The 16,260-nt window shown below is 51.4% G+C and overlaps 1 protein-coding gene across 15 annotated transcripts in view; it reads left to right on the top strand.

Annotated features, from left to right (window-relative positions):
* Nucleotides 1-16,260, top strand: part of SNX29 (sorting nexin 29) — a 526,970-nt gene that overhangs the window by 286,319 nt on the left and 224,391 nt on the right. The window contains exons 17-18 of one of the 15 annotated variants that reach the window (XM_036280948.1): nt 5,403-5,464; nt 7,170-7,191. The exons of 13 other annotated variants lie outside the window; for them this stretch is intronic. In XM_036280948.1, the coding sequence (XP_036136841.1) occupies nt 5,403-5,464; nt 7,170-7,176 (69 nt within the window). In that variant the 3' untranslated portion in view covers nt 7,177-7,191. Of the gene's footprint in view, nt 1-5,402; nt 5,465-7,169; nt 7,192-16,260 lie in introns of those variants that run through there. One more of the 15 variants, XM_036280944.1, reaches the window with a different exon arrangement.

Below are 16,260 nucleotides of genomic sequence, written 5' to 3'. Positions count from 1 at the left end.
CTGAGCCAGGGCAACTGAGGCTCTAACTCCTGACTTACACAAGAACAGCAGAATTGCTTGGGACGCCCCTGGTGCCCAGCCAGTTGTTCTGAGTTAAACTTGTCAGAGCTGTTCTGGTTACAGTCCCATCTCTGAGCCAGATTCCCCCGCTTTCCTGCCTGTTGCAGAAATTCCTTTCTAGCAGAGGACAGAACCTGTCTCTGTTATGTACTCCCAGACCCCTAGCTCACGTGCAGCTTCGTGTACGTGAGTGACCGGCAGCTGTTATCTTCCTCCGTCTGCTTACCAGGGCTCCTTTGTCCTGCCTTCCCCATGCGGGCCCTGCCGCCTGCTCGCCGCTGGGCCGGTGCGTCAGCACTGCTGGTCCGCCCTCTGCACACAGCTCTGGACTTCCTGCCAGTTGGCAGGGCTCCGCTAGTCGTTGATTGATTGTTCGTATTTTAGAATAGTTATCATTTACCCTCTGAGTGTATTTAGTGCCTGAATTTTTGCTCATGGGTGACATAAATGCTATATTAGCAACATTAATTTTCATTATGATGGCAGAGTTACTATTAATGGAAAAGTAAGCTTAAGCATCAAGCTGGTAAAAAGTACATTCATAATCATGCGCTGTAGATAAGTGGATGTGATCATCATCTTAATAAAATGTAGAAGTTCTTGAAGCAGCCGGGACCTTGGGAGCAGTTATACCACCAGCACTTGCTTCATAATTGGCACCAGTGGGTTCCCACGCTCGCGATGTATCTGAGTCATTTTCATACAAAACCACGATGGGTTTTTAAATAAAACACCGGCTTCAGGATGAAGAACTCTGAGTGGAGATCAAATTGAACTGATACTCAAAAGAGTGAGGTAAGTTTGTTTTTATTATTTTTTAAGTCACATAACGCTGAGTGACCTCAGCTCACGCAAGGGGAGAACTGTCCTCCCACCCAGCATGCAGCGCGGCGGCTCTTGTTGCGTGTGAGTGAGAGCTGGGACGGAGCTCTCCTAGACAGCCGGCTGGAACACGCACCAGAGCATGGGCGACTCGAAGGCTAGGCCTTGGGGGAGTTCGTAAAATCTTTTTATCATGGAGAAGTTGAAAATGTGGGAAAATGGAAGGGCACAGCAAGCCTCCGTGGGTCGTCACCCGGCACCAGCAGCCGTGCCTGTGGGTGTCTTCTCACTGTGTCCTGCTGCCCAGCCTGTCGTGCTGTTTGGAGCACATCCGGGATTTCACAGTGTTGCATTCCTGAGTGTTGCAGGGTATATCTTTAAAAGATAAAGGCTCTTGCCCTGGCCAGTTTGGCTCAGCGGCTGGAGCGTCGGCCTGTGGACCAGAGAGTCCCAGGTTCGGTTCCCGCGAGGGGTACGTACCAAAACAAATAAAAAAAAGAAGATAAGGGCTCTTAAAAAACAAAACAGAAAACCACCCCACAACATCATTAAAAAGCCTTATGAAGGAGGCCCATGGCAGTTCTCGTGAATCTCAAATGAAATGGCAAAGAGAGGGACACCTTTTAACAGAGCGTCTTTCCGGGGCCCTTGCTCACTGCTCCCCTTCTGCAGTTGCCCTAGGAGGGAGCCTCAGCACCCAGTTCGTGCACGACGACCCCGCCCAGGTCTTTTTTCCTCTGGTTCTGCTCTTCCCAGGGCTTTCGACATTGGTTCCAGTTCATAGCAACCATAGCCGTGGCACCAGCTCTGCTACACTGGCCCTTGGGGATTGGGGAGTTTGCCAAAGGAGGTGTGGCCACAGCTTGCAGGCTTCCAGCCACGCGCTGGGTCCCAGGCCTCCTGGGCCCCTCATTCAGGCACGCGCTGGTCCCTAGCCGCGGGCTCTGAGGCAGAAGGGGCAGGCCGTCTCCCACCGGGGTCCTCATCAGTATCTTTTAAAGATTAATATTATGCCTACTTCAGATATATGTGAGCAAGACAGAGGAATGTGATGAGCCCTCAGGGCCCCTCCCCCAGCCGCTCTCAGCTCAGGGCCAGTCTTGCTTCCTCCAGACTGCCTCCTGCTGTCCCAGCTCCTTACAGCACCTTCAAAACATCGATTTCATCTCAAAGCAGTTAAAATATAGATCTCATAAAATATAAGAACACCCTTTTCTTTGTTTTTACTTTTTATCCTCACCTGAGGACATTTTTGCATTTATCTTCAGAAAGAGCGGGAGGGAGAGAGGGGGAAAGAAAGAGGAAGAAAGAGACAGAAACATCGACTGGTCACTACCCTCATGACCCCAACCGGGGCTGGGGACAAACTGCAACCGAGGTATATGCCCTTAGTGGGAACCGAACTCTCTGGTCCGCGGGCCGACACTCTAACTGGCCAGGGCAAGAACCCCCTTTTCTAAAGAGAAAAAGCCCTATAATATCATTATCATACCTAAAAATTAGCAATAATTCCTTAGTATCATCAAATATCTGGTGAGTGTTCAAATTTCCACTCCAAACAAATGTTTGTAAATGGAGTCTGTCCACAGGTGGTGATTGGCTGATGGGCCTCTTACGTCTCTCTGAATCTGCAGGTTCTCCCATCTGTATCTTCCTCCCTCCCTTTCTTCACTATAATTTATGAGTTGAAGAAACTGGGTTGTTGATCCTGGATCCCCCATTGTGTTTTGAGGGTCTGTTATGTGGTTCGTTCTCTGTGACCTGTTAGGCTTTTGGGGCTGTTTATTTAAAGAAAAGCATCCATCAGACATTCATGATGATGGGGGGAATGGCAGTTAGCATAAGTTGAGGGCTTATTCTATTTCCAGGTCCCGCGCTAATTGTGTTACATGGGATTGTCTCATTTAACATCTGCTGCATCCTTTCCGGTGATAAGTTACCTGCCCAAGGTCCCAGGGCTTGGGTGTGTGGAAGAGGGTGACCTGGCTGGCTGACTCCGGGGTTCACCCACTTTCCCTTATGCTGCTTCGTGCTGGCTGGAGACAGGAATCAGGCCTTCCCGGCTGGCTGGCCTTAACTCTGAACCCTGGAGGAACCAGGGCGAGGAGAGCAGTGGCAAGCACCCCAGCTATGCACTCGTCAAACCCAAGGGAATTACCGCAGAGACAAGGAAGGATAATCGAAGTGAATTCCAGCGGACAGACACAGCACCTGCTGGAAGCCTTGGTGATGTAAACAGACCTGAGGGCTTGCTCAGATGGCAGGCCTGTTCCGACGTCCCTTGTGCCCATTAGTGCCCCCAGTCTGCTCCTGTGCACTGAGCAGAGAAGAAGGTCCAGGGCAGCAGAGAAGAAGGTCCCACCCTTGGCAGTGCCCCGTTGTCGCCGGGCAGGTCTTTCCTCTGTCCCCGTGGCCTTCCCTGGCCCACCGCCGGGCAGGGCGTGTTCAGCTGCAGGTGGCCGCCGTGCTCCTGTGAGGGCGTGCCCACACTCCTGCACTCGTTAGCATGCGTCCCTGCCTGCCTTCTGATTTTCTTGTAAACTCTGGGCGTCCTTTTCTCCAGTTCGTGGTGGGGTTGCCACCCTCCGTTGGTGACGCTGCCACACACCCCACTGTTTGCTCAGTGTCACCAAGACGTGTGTTCTGCTTCTGGTCCTGTTAAAGCCTCGTTCCAGCTGTGTGGGAGCCTGGAGTGCTTGCGGATGAGCAGATGAGCTGCCCTGGAGAGAGGCTGGCCCTCCTTTTTGGGCGATAGATAAAAATAGTTGTAATTACGGTGGCTGGTTTTCAGCTTCTCAGACTCTCACTATTTTGGGCCTGTCTTATGTTTGCTTTTCTCCTAAAGGCAGGAAGTGGCTTCTTGCAGCTCCTCTGGGCCACAGAAGGAGTTGTCTGGTCTCAGTGGCAGGGGGGACAGGACTCTGTCCTCTGGGGATTGGGCTCAGGGTTCGGAATGCGGCAGGTGAAGGGCCAGGGCTGTCCCGTGTGCTGAACGAGCCTACCCCAGTGACATCAGGGAGCTGGCTCTAGACATGCGGGTCTGGGGGCATGTTGATGAGCCTGGGAGGAGAGGGGACGGTGTTGAGTCTCATGCACATGGATGGGATGATGAAAAACTACTTTAGGCCTGGTCAGCGTGGACTGTCTTCCTGCTGAAAACTCTCCAGTGCTCACCTTTGCCCTTGGGCTCTTTACACACTGCACATTTCTTATGTTTTCACCAGACCCTGTGTGTGGGACTCTCGCCTTCCTCCCAGTCATACGTCTCGGCTCACTGCGAGCTCGCTTCGTTTCTGAAGGCACATGTCCCCCCTGTCCTCTCCCTCCCCTCCCTGGGTCCCAGGGCTGACAACTTCTGATCTTTCAGACCTCATCCTAGAAGCCTTCCCTCACCACCTCTCCCCAGTGCTGAAGGCTGGCTCAGTTGCCCCCAGGTGTCATGTCGCCTCCTCTGTGTTCGCCCCCTCGTCCTGACCGGAAGTGTGCCCTGGCCTGTCTCGTCTGTGTCTTGTTCCCCCTCCTTTCCCCTGCCTCTCACTGGGCTACAAGTCCCACGGCGGTTGTCCCTTTCACTGTGGTCCAGCATTTGCCCTGATCCCGGCGCCAGGCTGGTGCTCATGTCACGCGGGAGTCTTTTGGTTGAAGATGAGAGAAAACTCAGCTAGACTGGCTGTAGCAGAGACTGTATTGTGTTAATTAAGCCCGTCCATTTCTCTTGTCCTGGACACATAGGAATGGTGCATTTCCCAGGCTCCCTTATGGTTGGGTTGGGATCGTGGGACTGGTTTGGCAGTGGGCTCTAAGTGGAAGTGATGTGCCTCATCCAAGGTTGAAGCACCGAAGAATTGGTATGAATTTTCTTTATTCTTGTTCTCCTTGCCGTGATGACCCCAGAAGCCATGTGTTCCATGTGGCACAGCTAAAAGATGACACTGGCCTGGGTCCCCGAGTCACTGCTTGGAAGGGAGCTGCCTGGTCACGCTGCTGGGCCCACTACAGACGTCCTGAGAGCAGGAATAGACCTTCATCTGCTCAGCCACAGAGATGGCTGGGTTTGCTTTTTATTACAGCAGAGAATAATAGCCTACCCTGATTCTCCAGAAAAAACGTTTCTTGATAGAAGAGCTATTCTGGCTTAAGCTGTGTGGCTGAGTCTTGGGATGTGAGCTCAGCCACCAGGCCTCTCTCTCTGGACAAATCATTTTTCTTCCAGGTTCACGTAAGGCAAGTGTCTGTCTCCACTCCTGGCCAGAGCCTCGAGCTCACCCTACAGAGCCAGCCGTGGTTCCCCTCTCCTTTCCAGCCAACCGCAGGGTCTCGTGCTACGGCTGAGGGCAGAGCTCCACTCAGAAATGGAGAATGAAGGCTGGGGAGAAGACTGGGTCCCCGAATGAAAACCGAGACTGTGCTAGACAGGAAGTGGATGCCATTGCATGTTGGAATGAATGAATGAATGAATGAATGAATGAGTGCCAGATCAGTGGATACTTTGATGACTCCGCCCTTTCTCTTCCCTCAAGGGCCCACAGCCTGCTGAGGAAGTGAGCTTCGTCAAATGGTCACTGGTAGCAGCAAGTAACCGGTGAGCCAGAAGTAGTGCAGGGGAGGGGGATCAGCTCTGGGGTCTGGTGCTGGAGAGGGCGCGGTTTGCAGAGTCTGGGATTGGCACTTCTAGTGGAGTTTTGAAGGTAGAATAGGAATTTGTCAGCGAGATGGAGGGGAAGGGCAATGGGGTTGCAGGAACAGTGTGTGCACGGATTGGGCCAAGTTGTCAGGAGGGAGCTGATGGATCAAGCGAGACAGAGGCAGACTGTCCCAGATTTTTATTAGCACTATCCATTTGTCATTCCACTACAAGGTGTCCTCCCTTTCAGGTGCTATGATCAGTGGTTTTTCTTCCTGGAAGCAGTACAGTTGGAAAGTTTCTCCTTCCTTTGCCTTTTCCTCTGTCGGAGTCTCCCTGACACGGGCATGTGGCCTGCCACCCCTGCCACCCCCGCCACCCCCGCCACCCCCGCCACCCCCGCCACCCCTCGCCACCCCCGCCACCCCCGCCACCCCTCGCCACCCCCGCCACCCCCCGCCACCCCCGCCACCCCCCGCCACCCCCGCCACCCCCGCCACCCCCCACCCGCCACCCCCCGCCACCCCCCGCCAACCCCGCCACCCCCGCCACCCCCCGCCACCCCCGCCACCCCCGCCACCCCCGCCACCCCACCCACCCCCCGCCACCCCGCCACCCGTCGCCACCCCGCCACCCCGCCACCCCTCGCCACCCCCGCCACCCCGCCACCCGCCCCCACCCCCGCCACCCCCGCCACCCCTCGCCACCCCCCACACCGCTGCCCCCCCCCGCCCCCCCCCACCCCCGCCCCCCCCGCCACCCCCCCGCCACCCCACGCCCCCGCCACCCCCGCCACCACCCCCCCCACCCCCCCCCACCCCAGCCACCCCCCGCACCCCCGCCCCCCCACCCCGCCACCCCCCCGCCACCCCCGCCACCCCAGCCACCCCTGCCACCCCTGCCACCCCTGCCACCCGTCGCCACCCCTGCCACCCGTCGCCACCCCTGCCACCCCTGCCACCGTCGCCACCCCTGCCACCCCGCCCCGCCACCCCGCCAACCCCCCGCCACCCCCGCCACCCCTCGCCACCCCCGCCACCCCCCGCCACCCCCGCCACCCCCGCCACCCCCGCCACCCCCCGCCACCCCCGCCACCCCAGCCACCCCAGCCACCCCCGCCACCCCTGCCACCCCCGCCACCCCCGCCACCCCCGCCACCCGTCGCCACCCCTGCCACCCCTGCCACCTGTCGCCACCCCTGCCACCCCCGCCACCCCTCGCCACCCCCGCCACCGTCGCCACCCCTGCCACCCCTGCCACCCCCGCCACCCCTCGCCACCCCCGCCATCCGTCGCCACCCCCGCCACCCCTGCCACCCCCGCCACCCCCGCCACCCCTGCCACCCCTGCCACCCGTCGCCGCTCTCGGCTCTCTGACGGGCACCACTTCTGACCCGTTCGGGAGAGGCAGTGTTGTGGGTCAAGGCAGTGGTGCCTGGAGGCCGCTGTTCCTTGCGCAGCCTCTCCAGCTGCCCCTAAGGGATGCCACCCTAGGACTTTCGTGGGAACGGTTTGTAGCGTTTTGCCCGGGTGTCATTGGGAAACCTTGTGAGAAGCGTGGCCTGAGGGTGTCCTGTCATTTTAGGAATGGTCACTGAGATGTGAAAGTCAGACTTGGGACTTTGCTTCCCATAGCTTGATGCTCTTGTTTGTTTTATTTAAAGGAGCTAATACCTTCCATCCCCTGCCTGCTCTCCTCCACGGACAGGCTGACCCAGCACAGTGGCTCTGGCGACAGGTTTGCAGATGCCAGAGGTGTGCCTCACCTCGTCCAAGCTTGTGTGAGAATCGCCGCTCACATCCACGCAAGTGACTTTCTTACGTGGAGGGAGTTGAGATTTCCCTACAGCCTCACTCATCTGGAAACGAATGAACAATGGGATACAGATCACACAACTGGTGCCACTGAATAAGCACGCACTGTGTGTCACAGGCCAACTGGGGTGTCGCATGCTCCCCTCATCTGCTCCTCACGGCAGGCCGCAGATCGGGGAGCTGAAGCGTGACAGGGAGCAGAATCCCCAGCCACCCAGCTGGGGGGAAGCCCTGTCTCTGCCCAGTTCTGACCGCGGCCGTGGCTGTGACCCTGCCACCTCGCTGTCCAGGCAGTGCCTGCTTTTACGAAGGGGTCCCTGAGATTCGATGGCCCTCGCTGGAGGGTAAGCCCACATTTCTGTTTTCTCACAGTGTATGACTGGCTTGCAGCGGAATACCGTTCTAATGCTTGAAATAGACTCGAGACTGGGCTGGGAGCCGCACCGAGGTTTGTTGCTTCTCCTGGCTTGTTCCGGTGCAAATGGCTCTAATGAATTAGGCGGCTCAGCTGGTAACTTGCTTGGATCCAACAGCCCTGTAGAAAGGAGAAGGTGAACGTTTTTATTCATCCACTTTGGAGGCATGTTTGAGTGGATTAAAAAATAAAAAGCAGACAGAATCTTGCCTGATATTTGGGGCCGTTCTGTTCTTTTGGGTAGTATCTTTCTTAGTCATTGTCAAGCTCCCTGTCAGGCTGGCTAGCTTACAGCCATTCCGTGCACACACCGGGCCAGGTGCTCTTCTGAGCCCTTTATGATCTCATTGGATCCTTAGTCACTTGATGGGGTGGTATTGTAAAGATTTTTATTGTTTTGTTTTTTTTTATTGATTTTTAGAGAGGAAGGGAGAGGGAGAGAGAAACATCAGTGTGAGATCGGCTGCCTCGTGCATGCCCCCTACTGGGGATCGAGCCTGCAACCCAGGCATGTGCCCTGACTGGGAGTTGAAATAGCAACCCTTTGGGTGCACGGGATGATGCCCAACCAACTGAGCCACATTGGCCAGGACCCTTATCCCTGTTTTATAGAGGAGAAAGCTGAGGCTTGGTGAGGTTGTTGATGTTGAGTATCACATAAATAATTGGTGGCAGAGCTGGGCAGGAAATTCCAGACCCGGAGCTCATAACCATTTTCTGTTGACAAGAACTTTAAATTTATACTACTCTGGCCAGAGTATGAGGGCTCCAACCGTAGCCTTGGTATGTGCCTTGGCCCTCTTTAGCCTCTGCAAGCCTCCATTGTCCTTGCCCATAGCCCGGGAATAATCCTGTCTGGTGTGCGTGTGCACAGGTTGGACGTGGAGGAGCACACTGAATGCATTGCCTCCTCTCCTCGTGTGGTGTGTGTGCTCTGGAGAAGGGCTTTCTTGTCTTATTTACCTAGGGGACAGACAGGGTCCCTCTGGAGCTGAACAACCCTGAGCCCAGCCAGGCACGGAGTAGCTACAAGACTAATCTTTGCTGGAGCCTGGGCTCTGATGGCCGGGAGCGGCCTGTTGTGCTTACTCGGGGAGAGTGGGTCGTTCCTGGTTTCTGAGGACGCCCCTCCCACGAGGCCAGGGGACTCCGTGCCATCACCCTTCTGTGCGGAGTCTGGACGGCTTTGGGTATATGCTGCTTCTGCTGCCATCACCACAGCAGAAAGTGTGGTCTCTGCTAGCCCCGCCCCAGATGGTCCGGGCTCCCACCCTGACCCTCGTCTAAAGGGTGAGGACGCACCTCCTCTTGGGGTGGATTCAGGCCCTTTCAGTCACTGCCCGGACTAGCCTTTCTCCTCAGCTCCCTCATGGCTTGGCTGGGGACAGCTGGGGACAGCTTGCTGGACCGCTAGAACTGCCCTGGAATCCAGGCCCCGTGCAGACAGAGCCCCATGGAGAAAAGTCTCTTTGTTCCCCTGTCCTTGGTTCTTCACTTCTGTCCTGGGGTTGACTTTACCAGAGTGACCAACAGTGGGGTCATCGATTCCCTCGAGGGGAACCCTCACTCCTGCTTCTCGGGGATCCACTGCTACACTGCCACGTGCCCGCATTGTTCAGATTCGTCACCAGGGTGGTTCGGAGAGGCCGCCCAAATGCCCGGGCCGGCCCCCGCGCCCTCCCAGCCTAAGAACTTGGTTTGCCAGGTTGCCCGCAGCTCCTGGTTCTGACTCAGCAAACAGCTGTCTCACGGCTCCCTTTGGGGCTGACCCCGCAGCCGCCAGCCTGTCCGTGGCTCCGCGGACGGAGGTCAGCCTCGCCTCTGGACGTGCACGTGAAGGGCTGGAAGTGCCCTGCTTCCTGCCCGTGACTCGCAGCTCCACCTCCAGGCCCACTCCGCCCCAGGGCCAGCTGTCAGCCCTTCGTTTCACACTGACAAGTGCCTTTCAGACATTTCTTTTCCCTTCACAAAGCCTGTAAAATGCCTCGATTCATTCACTCCTCTGGGTTGTGCAGGCAACTCTGGGGCCTGCTGAGGGCAACAAAGGCTTTTATCAAAGGAGATTGAAATTGGGTTCTGTCGACCCCCCGCCCCCAACTCACCTGCCCAGTGGCTTAAAAGACAGCTCCGTCTTCAACCGTGTGAAGGCAGGGCAGGGAGGGCAGAGTCACAGACCCGAGCCTGTCTCCACAAGGACCCGCCCTGTGTGCCTGGCGCCTGGGCCCCGCGTTTCTGAAAGGGGGTCCTTCAAACTAAATGAAATGTGCTCCGTGGTAACAGCCCAACTCAAACTATGTAATAGGTAGAAATTATTTTTCCTTTGTGAAGAAAACTGGATTTAAATGCTCAAATATTCTTTCTTTTGTCTTTTTGAAAAATCTTTTCCGCCTTTGGTCATGAAAGCTTTTGAAACGAATGGAAAATTCCCCCATCCCATTTGCTGTGGCTGAGCTCAGGAGGAGAGCGAGGTATCGGTTTCTCTGTAAATAGCATAACAGCCGCCTTCCCGGTGTTTGAGGTTTGAACTGCTTTGATGGAATATATTTTCAAGCAAAAGTGGTGGTCAATCTGGATGAAAAGTGATAAAACTGAGTGGATTAAATTGGCTGTCAGCAGTTGAAATGCTATTTTGCACCTGAAACTTGGTGCCAACAGCCTTTATGTCTGTAGGGAATGAAATATGTTTCCTACAATTTTTTTGTGACACATCAGCATTATAACCATTTTTTTGTATAGCACTTTACAATTTCTGGATCATGGGCCAGCGAACTTTTTTCTCTGACAGGCCACATATAAGTATTTTAGGTGTTGCAGGGCACACAGTGCAGCGACGCAGCTCTGATGGCACTGAAGCAGCCCCCGGCGATTTGTAAGAAAGGGCCATGGCAGTGTTTTAATAAAATGTATTTACCACCCCAGCAGCTGGCCGTGTTTGGCCTGCAGGTGGTGGCGTGCTAGTCTCCGTTCTAGACAGTTCTCCTAATTCATGGAGGTGGTGGGGATCATGCCCTCAGAGTCAGCTCCTGCTCTGATGCCTGTCCGGTCCAAGCAGTAGACATACAGTCGTCCCTCGTGTATCGCGGTTAATCCATTCCAGACTCGAGCGGCTGCACCTGGTGTTGAAGGATTCCTGGGCGCTCGAATACATAGGCCTACAGTCCATACGTATGGTAATTTTAATTGTTATACAGGGGTGTATAATTGACTCAGACAGCTGAGTGCGCGCTGTATCATTTCCACTGTCTTGATCAACTTTTTAATGAATATATTTGAAAAAACCACGGTAGAGTGAGGCTGTGAAAGTCGAAGTGTGAAGTGGTGAGGGGAGACCGTACTTACTGCGTGTAAACCCCTGAATGAAGGGTGAGGGTGATTAATGCCACTTTACCGAGCAATAAAGTATGGCTCAGCTGTGTTCTTTATGAAAACTAATTTCCACAAAATAAAAATGAAAGCCAACTCCTGCAGTTAAGGAGGCATGCTTCTCCACGTCTTTCGTAGCGACCTTGTACTTCTCAGTTGATTATTGTTGATGATGTGCTCTTCTGTCACTTTGGAACCTTCCGTTAGATGATCCCTTTTTGTAAAGCGCAGTGGACTGTCTTGGAGCCACATTTTAGGGTAAATGCATTTGGAAAGAAATCTCACCATTTTCTAAAAGCAGTCCTAGTTCAAGAGGATCCGTTCTGGGCTCTTCAGGATTAGTCACATCCTTATGTCACTGGGAATAAAAGTAACACAATCATTGGGGGAAAATACATGTAAGAGAAACTTGACAGAAGAAAACTGACTTGCCTTTCATCCCAGAGATAATCACTGTAGACACTGGGGTCTATTATGAAATTTTGTTTCCATGTAATTATGTAAATATGGATGATGTATGTCATGTAATATACTTAGTTTTGACTGGAATGTGAATTTTTCAAACTTGGGATCATACTCTCGGCAGAGTTTGTCGAATTCGAGTTTCCACTCCAGAACCGTCGTCAGCAGTCGGGTTAGTCAGCGCCATTTCCAAGTGCACCATGTGACCTCTTGACGGGTTGTCAGGTTTCCTTCCAACTCAACAGCTTGAAAAGGGTGGAGAACTACCCTTGGTCAGTAGTACACCCGTCTTCCCTCCGGGTTTGTGTGAGTGTGAGGTCAAACGTTATGCCATCCAAAAGCCTTCCAAAACTCATTTTTAAGAAATGATATTCCTGAACACCTGCCTGAAGGTCATATGGTCTGTCCACGAAAGACCCTTTTGTGCTTGAATTAAGCTAGATCATGGGGCAACAGATGTGGCCTGAATTGTTTTAGTACTTATAGAACTATTCTTGTGCAGTCCACCACGAAGCTGTCAGACCAGCAGCCGAGAGTATCCAGCCCACAGGTGTGTTTTTCTTCCACACACAGAGTTGGTCCACATAATGCTCTTTTTAAAAATTGGAATTAGTTTGACCAATATAAAAATCTAGATTTTAGCTCCACCCTAGAGAAACACTTGCCCACGTGGACAAAGAGAGACATACATACAGCTAAGCCCATCACATTACTCATAGTGAAAAACATCCAATGCAGCACAAATATCAGTCAACAGCGAGTAGGTTAAAAAAAAGTGAGGCATGTCATAGAAATCAACACAGCAATGAATAAATATCCGAAACATAGAATTCACACATGGGGCAAACTTCAGAAAGCAAGGGGATTATAAACATAAAAATCAAGGTAATGATAACAGGGAGAGGTTCTCAAAAGTACTAGAAGGTTCTGTGTCTTAAGTGACATGCAGGTATTTGTTTTATTACTGTTATTTCTTTCCCGTGTGTATGTATGTGTTATTTACTCTTTTGTATGCTTGCAATATTTCATAATTTAAAAATTAGATTATGTGAAAGTGTTGTCCCATGCTCCTACATGGCCGCAGTTGGCTGGAGCTCAGCCTCTGCTTCCTCCTTCAGATGCTACAGTTTTCAGCTTAGAACAGTCCTTAACTTCCTCCTGTCCCCTGCAGTTCCCCTGGCCCCACCTGCCTCACCCGTTTCCAGTAGCACTTGAGCTTTTGACCTCTGACCTTGGGGTGTCAAGTGGTACAGCCTGCTGAAAAATCACCTTTGTATTTTCTGCAAGAAGTAGGTAAGGATGTTGTTGACTACACATGCCATGTGTCATGTGAGTAATTTCTACGTGAGAGAAATTTCTGTCAGGTGTAAGTACTAGGAACGATTCTCTTGACTAAGTAGTCAAGTCTTTTGGATGCTGTGAATGCTGTCACTGATCATGTTTTCTTCTTCTCCTTGGCTGCTAGGAAGCTCAGAGGCAAATATGATCTCATCCTTAGCTAAAATGGAGATATTGTGGCATGTATTTTCAGTTTTTTTTTGGCTTTATCTGTTCTCGTGTGTCTCTTCCCTTTTTTATTTTCTCAATACATATATATATATAATTTATTTATTTTTATATGTTTTTATTGACTTTTTTAGAGAGAGAGGGAGAGAGAGAAACATTGATGTTAGAAACATCCATCAGCTGCCTCTTGCACGCCCCCTACTGGGGATTGAGCTCACAACCTGGGCATGTGCCCTGACTGGGAGTTGAGCTGGGATCTCTCAGTCCATGGAATGAGCTTAATTCACTGAGCCACACTGGCCAGGTTATTTTCTTACATACTTTTAAAATACTATTCCATAATATAGCTATTTATTATTATAAGTGGCCATATACTTTTTTGGAAGAAGAGAGGATATAAATAAAAACTTTCATTTTAGGGTTTGTGAGAACATTTTGGGAATCTGAGCTTTATCCGGAATATTTTATTCACAAAGCTGCCTTGATCATCTATTTCAGCCATGTGAGTTACTAATTTTCCAAGAATGAGAATATAATTAAAATACACTTAACGCTAAAATGCAACTGAACATAATTTGATCTTCAATAATTTAGAAAGCAGTTAAGGAACTTGCCGTTCCTCATGGCCATAATTACGAACATCAATTATCGTAGTGTGACACTATAAAAAAACCTGGTTATTTCAGCGTCCTGATTATTTGAAATCTGTAGGAACTAGAGTTTGGAGTCTGTGCATGCAGTGTGCATGTAGGGTTTCAGGCCTCCACATATGAATGGTTCATAGAGAACTTCATAGCTGGCGAGTATCAGAAAAGGGGAGGCAGGTGGGTCATAGTGGAATGAGCTCCGTTCTCCAAACATTTACCAGGTAGCACCTACTATGTGCCAAGTGCTAGAGAAGTCTTTGCCTTTTGTTTTGGTGCCAAATACAGGGATGCAAATACATGTACTTTAAAAATTTTTTTCTTTATTTTTAGAGAGGAAGGGAGGGTGGAGAGATAGAAACATCGATGAGAGAGAACATGGATTGGCTGCCTCCTGCATGCCCCCTCCCCCCCAACCTGGGCATGTACCCTGAGGGAATCAAACTGGTGATTTCCTGGTGCATGGGTTGATGCTCAACCACTGAGCCACACCAGCTGGGCAACACATGTACTTTTTAAAACTGGTGAATGCCTTGGCAGCACAGACTGGCCTCTTTGGCATGAAGGGAATAGTGAAGGAGTCACTGTGCCCGGGAATAGCACGTCCGTCGGGAGGGGCAGAGTGCGGTGGACTGAGGTGTGGAAAGGTGTAGGGAGGCCTAAAACAGCCTGGTTTATTTAAGGGCTCACCTCTTTTTACATCCTTATCCTCGTGGTCATAGAGGAGGTGGTTGCGATGGTGGAGGAGGAGATGGTTGAATGATGGAGGTGGTGTGGGAGGTGGAGATGCTGGTTTCAGTATTTATTGGGCATTTATAGTGCCAGGCCCTATGCTGAGCACTTCACTGGTCCTCTCTCATTTAATCATTATAGGAGCCCTAGGAGGGTAGATATGTTTTTGCGTTTGCCATTTTATTTTTATTTTATTGGTTTAAGTATAATTGCTATACAATATTAGACCTTTTAGTTTTGGATGTGTGATATAGCGATTCGACATTTTTATACCTTGCAGTGTGATCACCCCACTAATTCTAGTAATTTTCTGTCACCAGGTAAACTGACCACCGTATTATTGACTATGTTCCCCTTCCCCTTTTCACCCGTCCCCCCACCCCTTCCCCTCTGGTACCTAGCCTCTTGGTCTCCCTTTTTGTATAAGTCTGGTTTTGTTTTTCTTAGAGTCCACATATAAGTGAAACCATGTGGTATTTGTCTTTCTCTGTCTGACTTACTTCACTTAGCATACCATCTAGGTCCATCCATGTTGTTGCAAATGGCAAGATTTCGTTCTTTTCTATGGATGAATAATATATATATATACCACACCTTTTTATCCATTTGTCTGTTGATGGACATGTAGGTTGCTTACACGTCTTGGCTATTGTAAATAATGCTACAATAAACACATGGATATGTATGGCTTTTCGATCCAGTGTTATGTGTCTCTTTAGATAAATACCCAGAAGAGGAGTTGCTGGGTTGCGTGGTAAACCCATTTCTAGTTTTCCACAGTGGCTGCAGCAGTTTACATTCCACCAGCACGGCTGAGGGCTTCCTTTTCTCCACACCCCTGCCAACACGCTATTCATTGGTGTGTTTGCCATTTTGTTTATTTATTTTTTAATATATTTTTATTGATTTTTTTTTTAAGAGAGAGAAAGGGAGAGAGAGATAGGAACATCGATGTGAGAGAGACACACCGATCAGCTGCCTCCTGCACGCCCCTCACTGGGGATCAAGCTCGCAACCAGGGCATATGCCCTGACCAGGAATCGAACCAGGATCTCCGAGTCCATGGGAGGATGCTCCATCCATTGAGCCACACCGGCTGGGCAATGTGTTTGCCATTTCATAGTTGAGGAAGCTGAGGCATGAAGTGAAGTACGTTTCTCCAGGGGTGGGAGTGAGAAGAGGTGCCCCAGGCCTGGGGGGCTCATTCTCTCACCCCTCTCAGGTCTGTGCTCATCCACTTCTCAGAGAGCCCTTCCCTGACCTCCACTTTACCTCAGCTTTTTACCCACAAACAGCACTTGTAAGTCTCAAGTGTGCAATGTGATTGATCACGTAAATATTGCGAAAGGATTAACGCAGTAAGGTGAGGTAACACCTCCATCGCCTCACATAATTGCCATTTCTATTTTTATGGTGAGAGCATTTAAAGTCTGCTCTCTCAACAACTCTCAAGTATATAATTATAGCATTGTTGACTGTAGTCACCATGCTGTACATTAGATCCTCAGAACGTGTTCACCTTATAACTGGAAGTGTCTACCCTTTGACCTACATCTCCCCACGTCCCCACCCACAGCCCCTGGGAACCACCACTCCACTCTCCCTTTCCATGCCCTGGGCTCTTTCAGATTCCTTTTCCCCTGTGAGTGAGATTACGCAGCATTTGTCGTCCCCTGTCCGACTCATCTCACTTAGTGTAATGCCCTCCAGGGCCATGCATGTGGTTGTAACCTCAGGATTTTCTTCTTTTTCTGACCGTTCTATTTAAAACTCATCCTCTCTTCCCTGTGACCAACTAGTCCCATTTCTTTTTCCTGC

This window comes from Molossus molossus, unplaced genomic scaffold, assembly GCF_014108415.1.
Source record: "Molossus molossus isolate mMolMol1 unplaced genomic scaffold, mMolMol1.p scaffold_m16_p_3, whole genome shotgun sequence".
Taxonomy (NCBI): domain Eukaryota; kingdom Metazoa; phylum Chordata; class Mammalia; order Chiroptera; family Molossidae; genus Molossus; species Molossus molossus.
The sequence above is the reverse complement of the archived record's forward strand: the minus strand, read 5'-3'. Positions and strand labels throughout refer to the sequence as shown.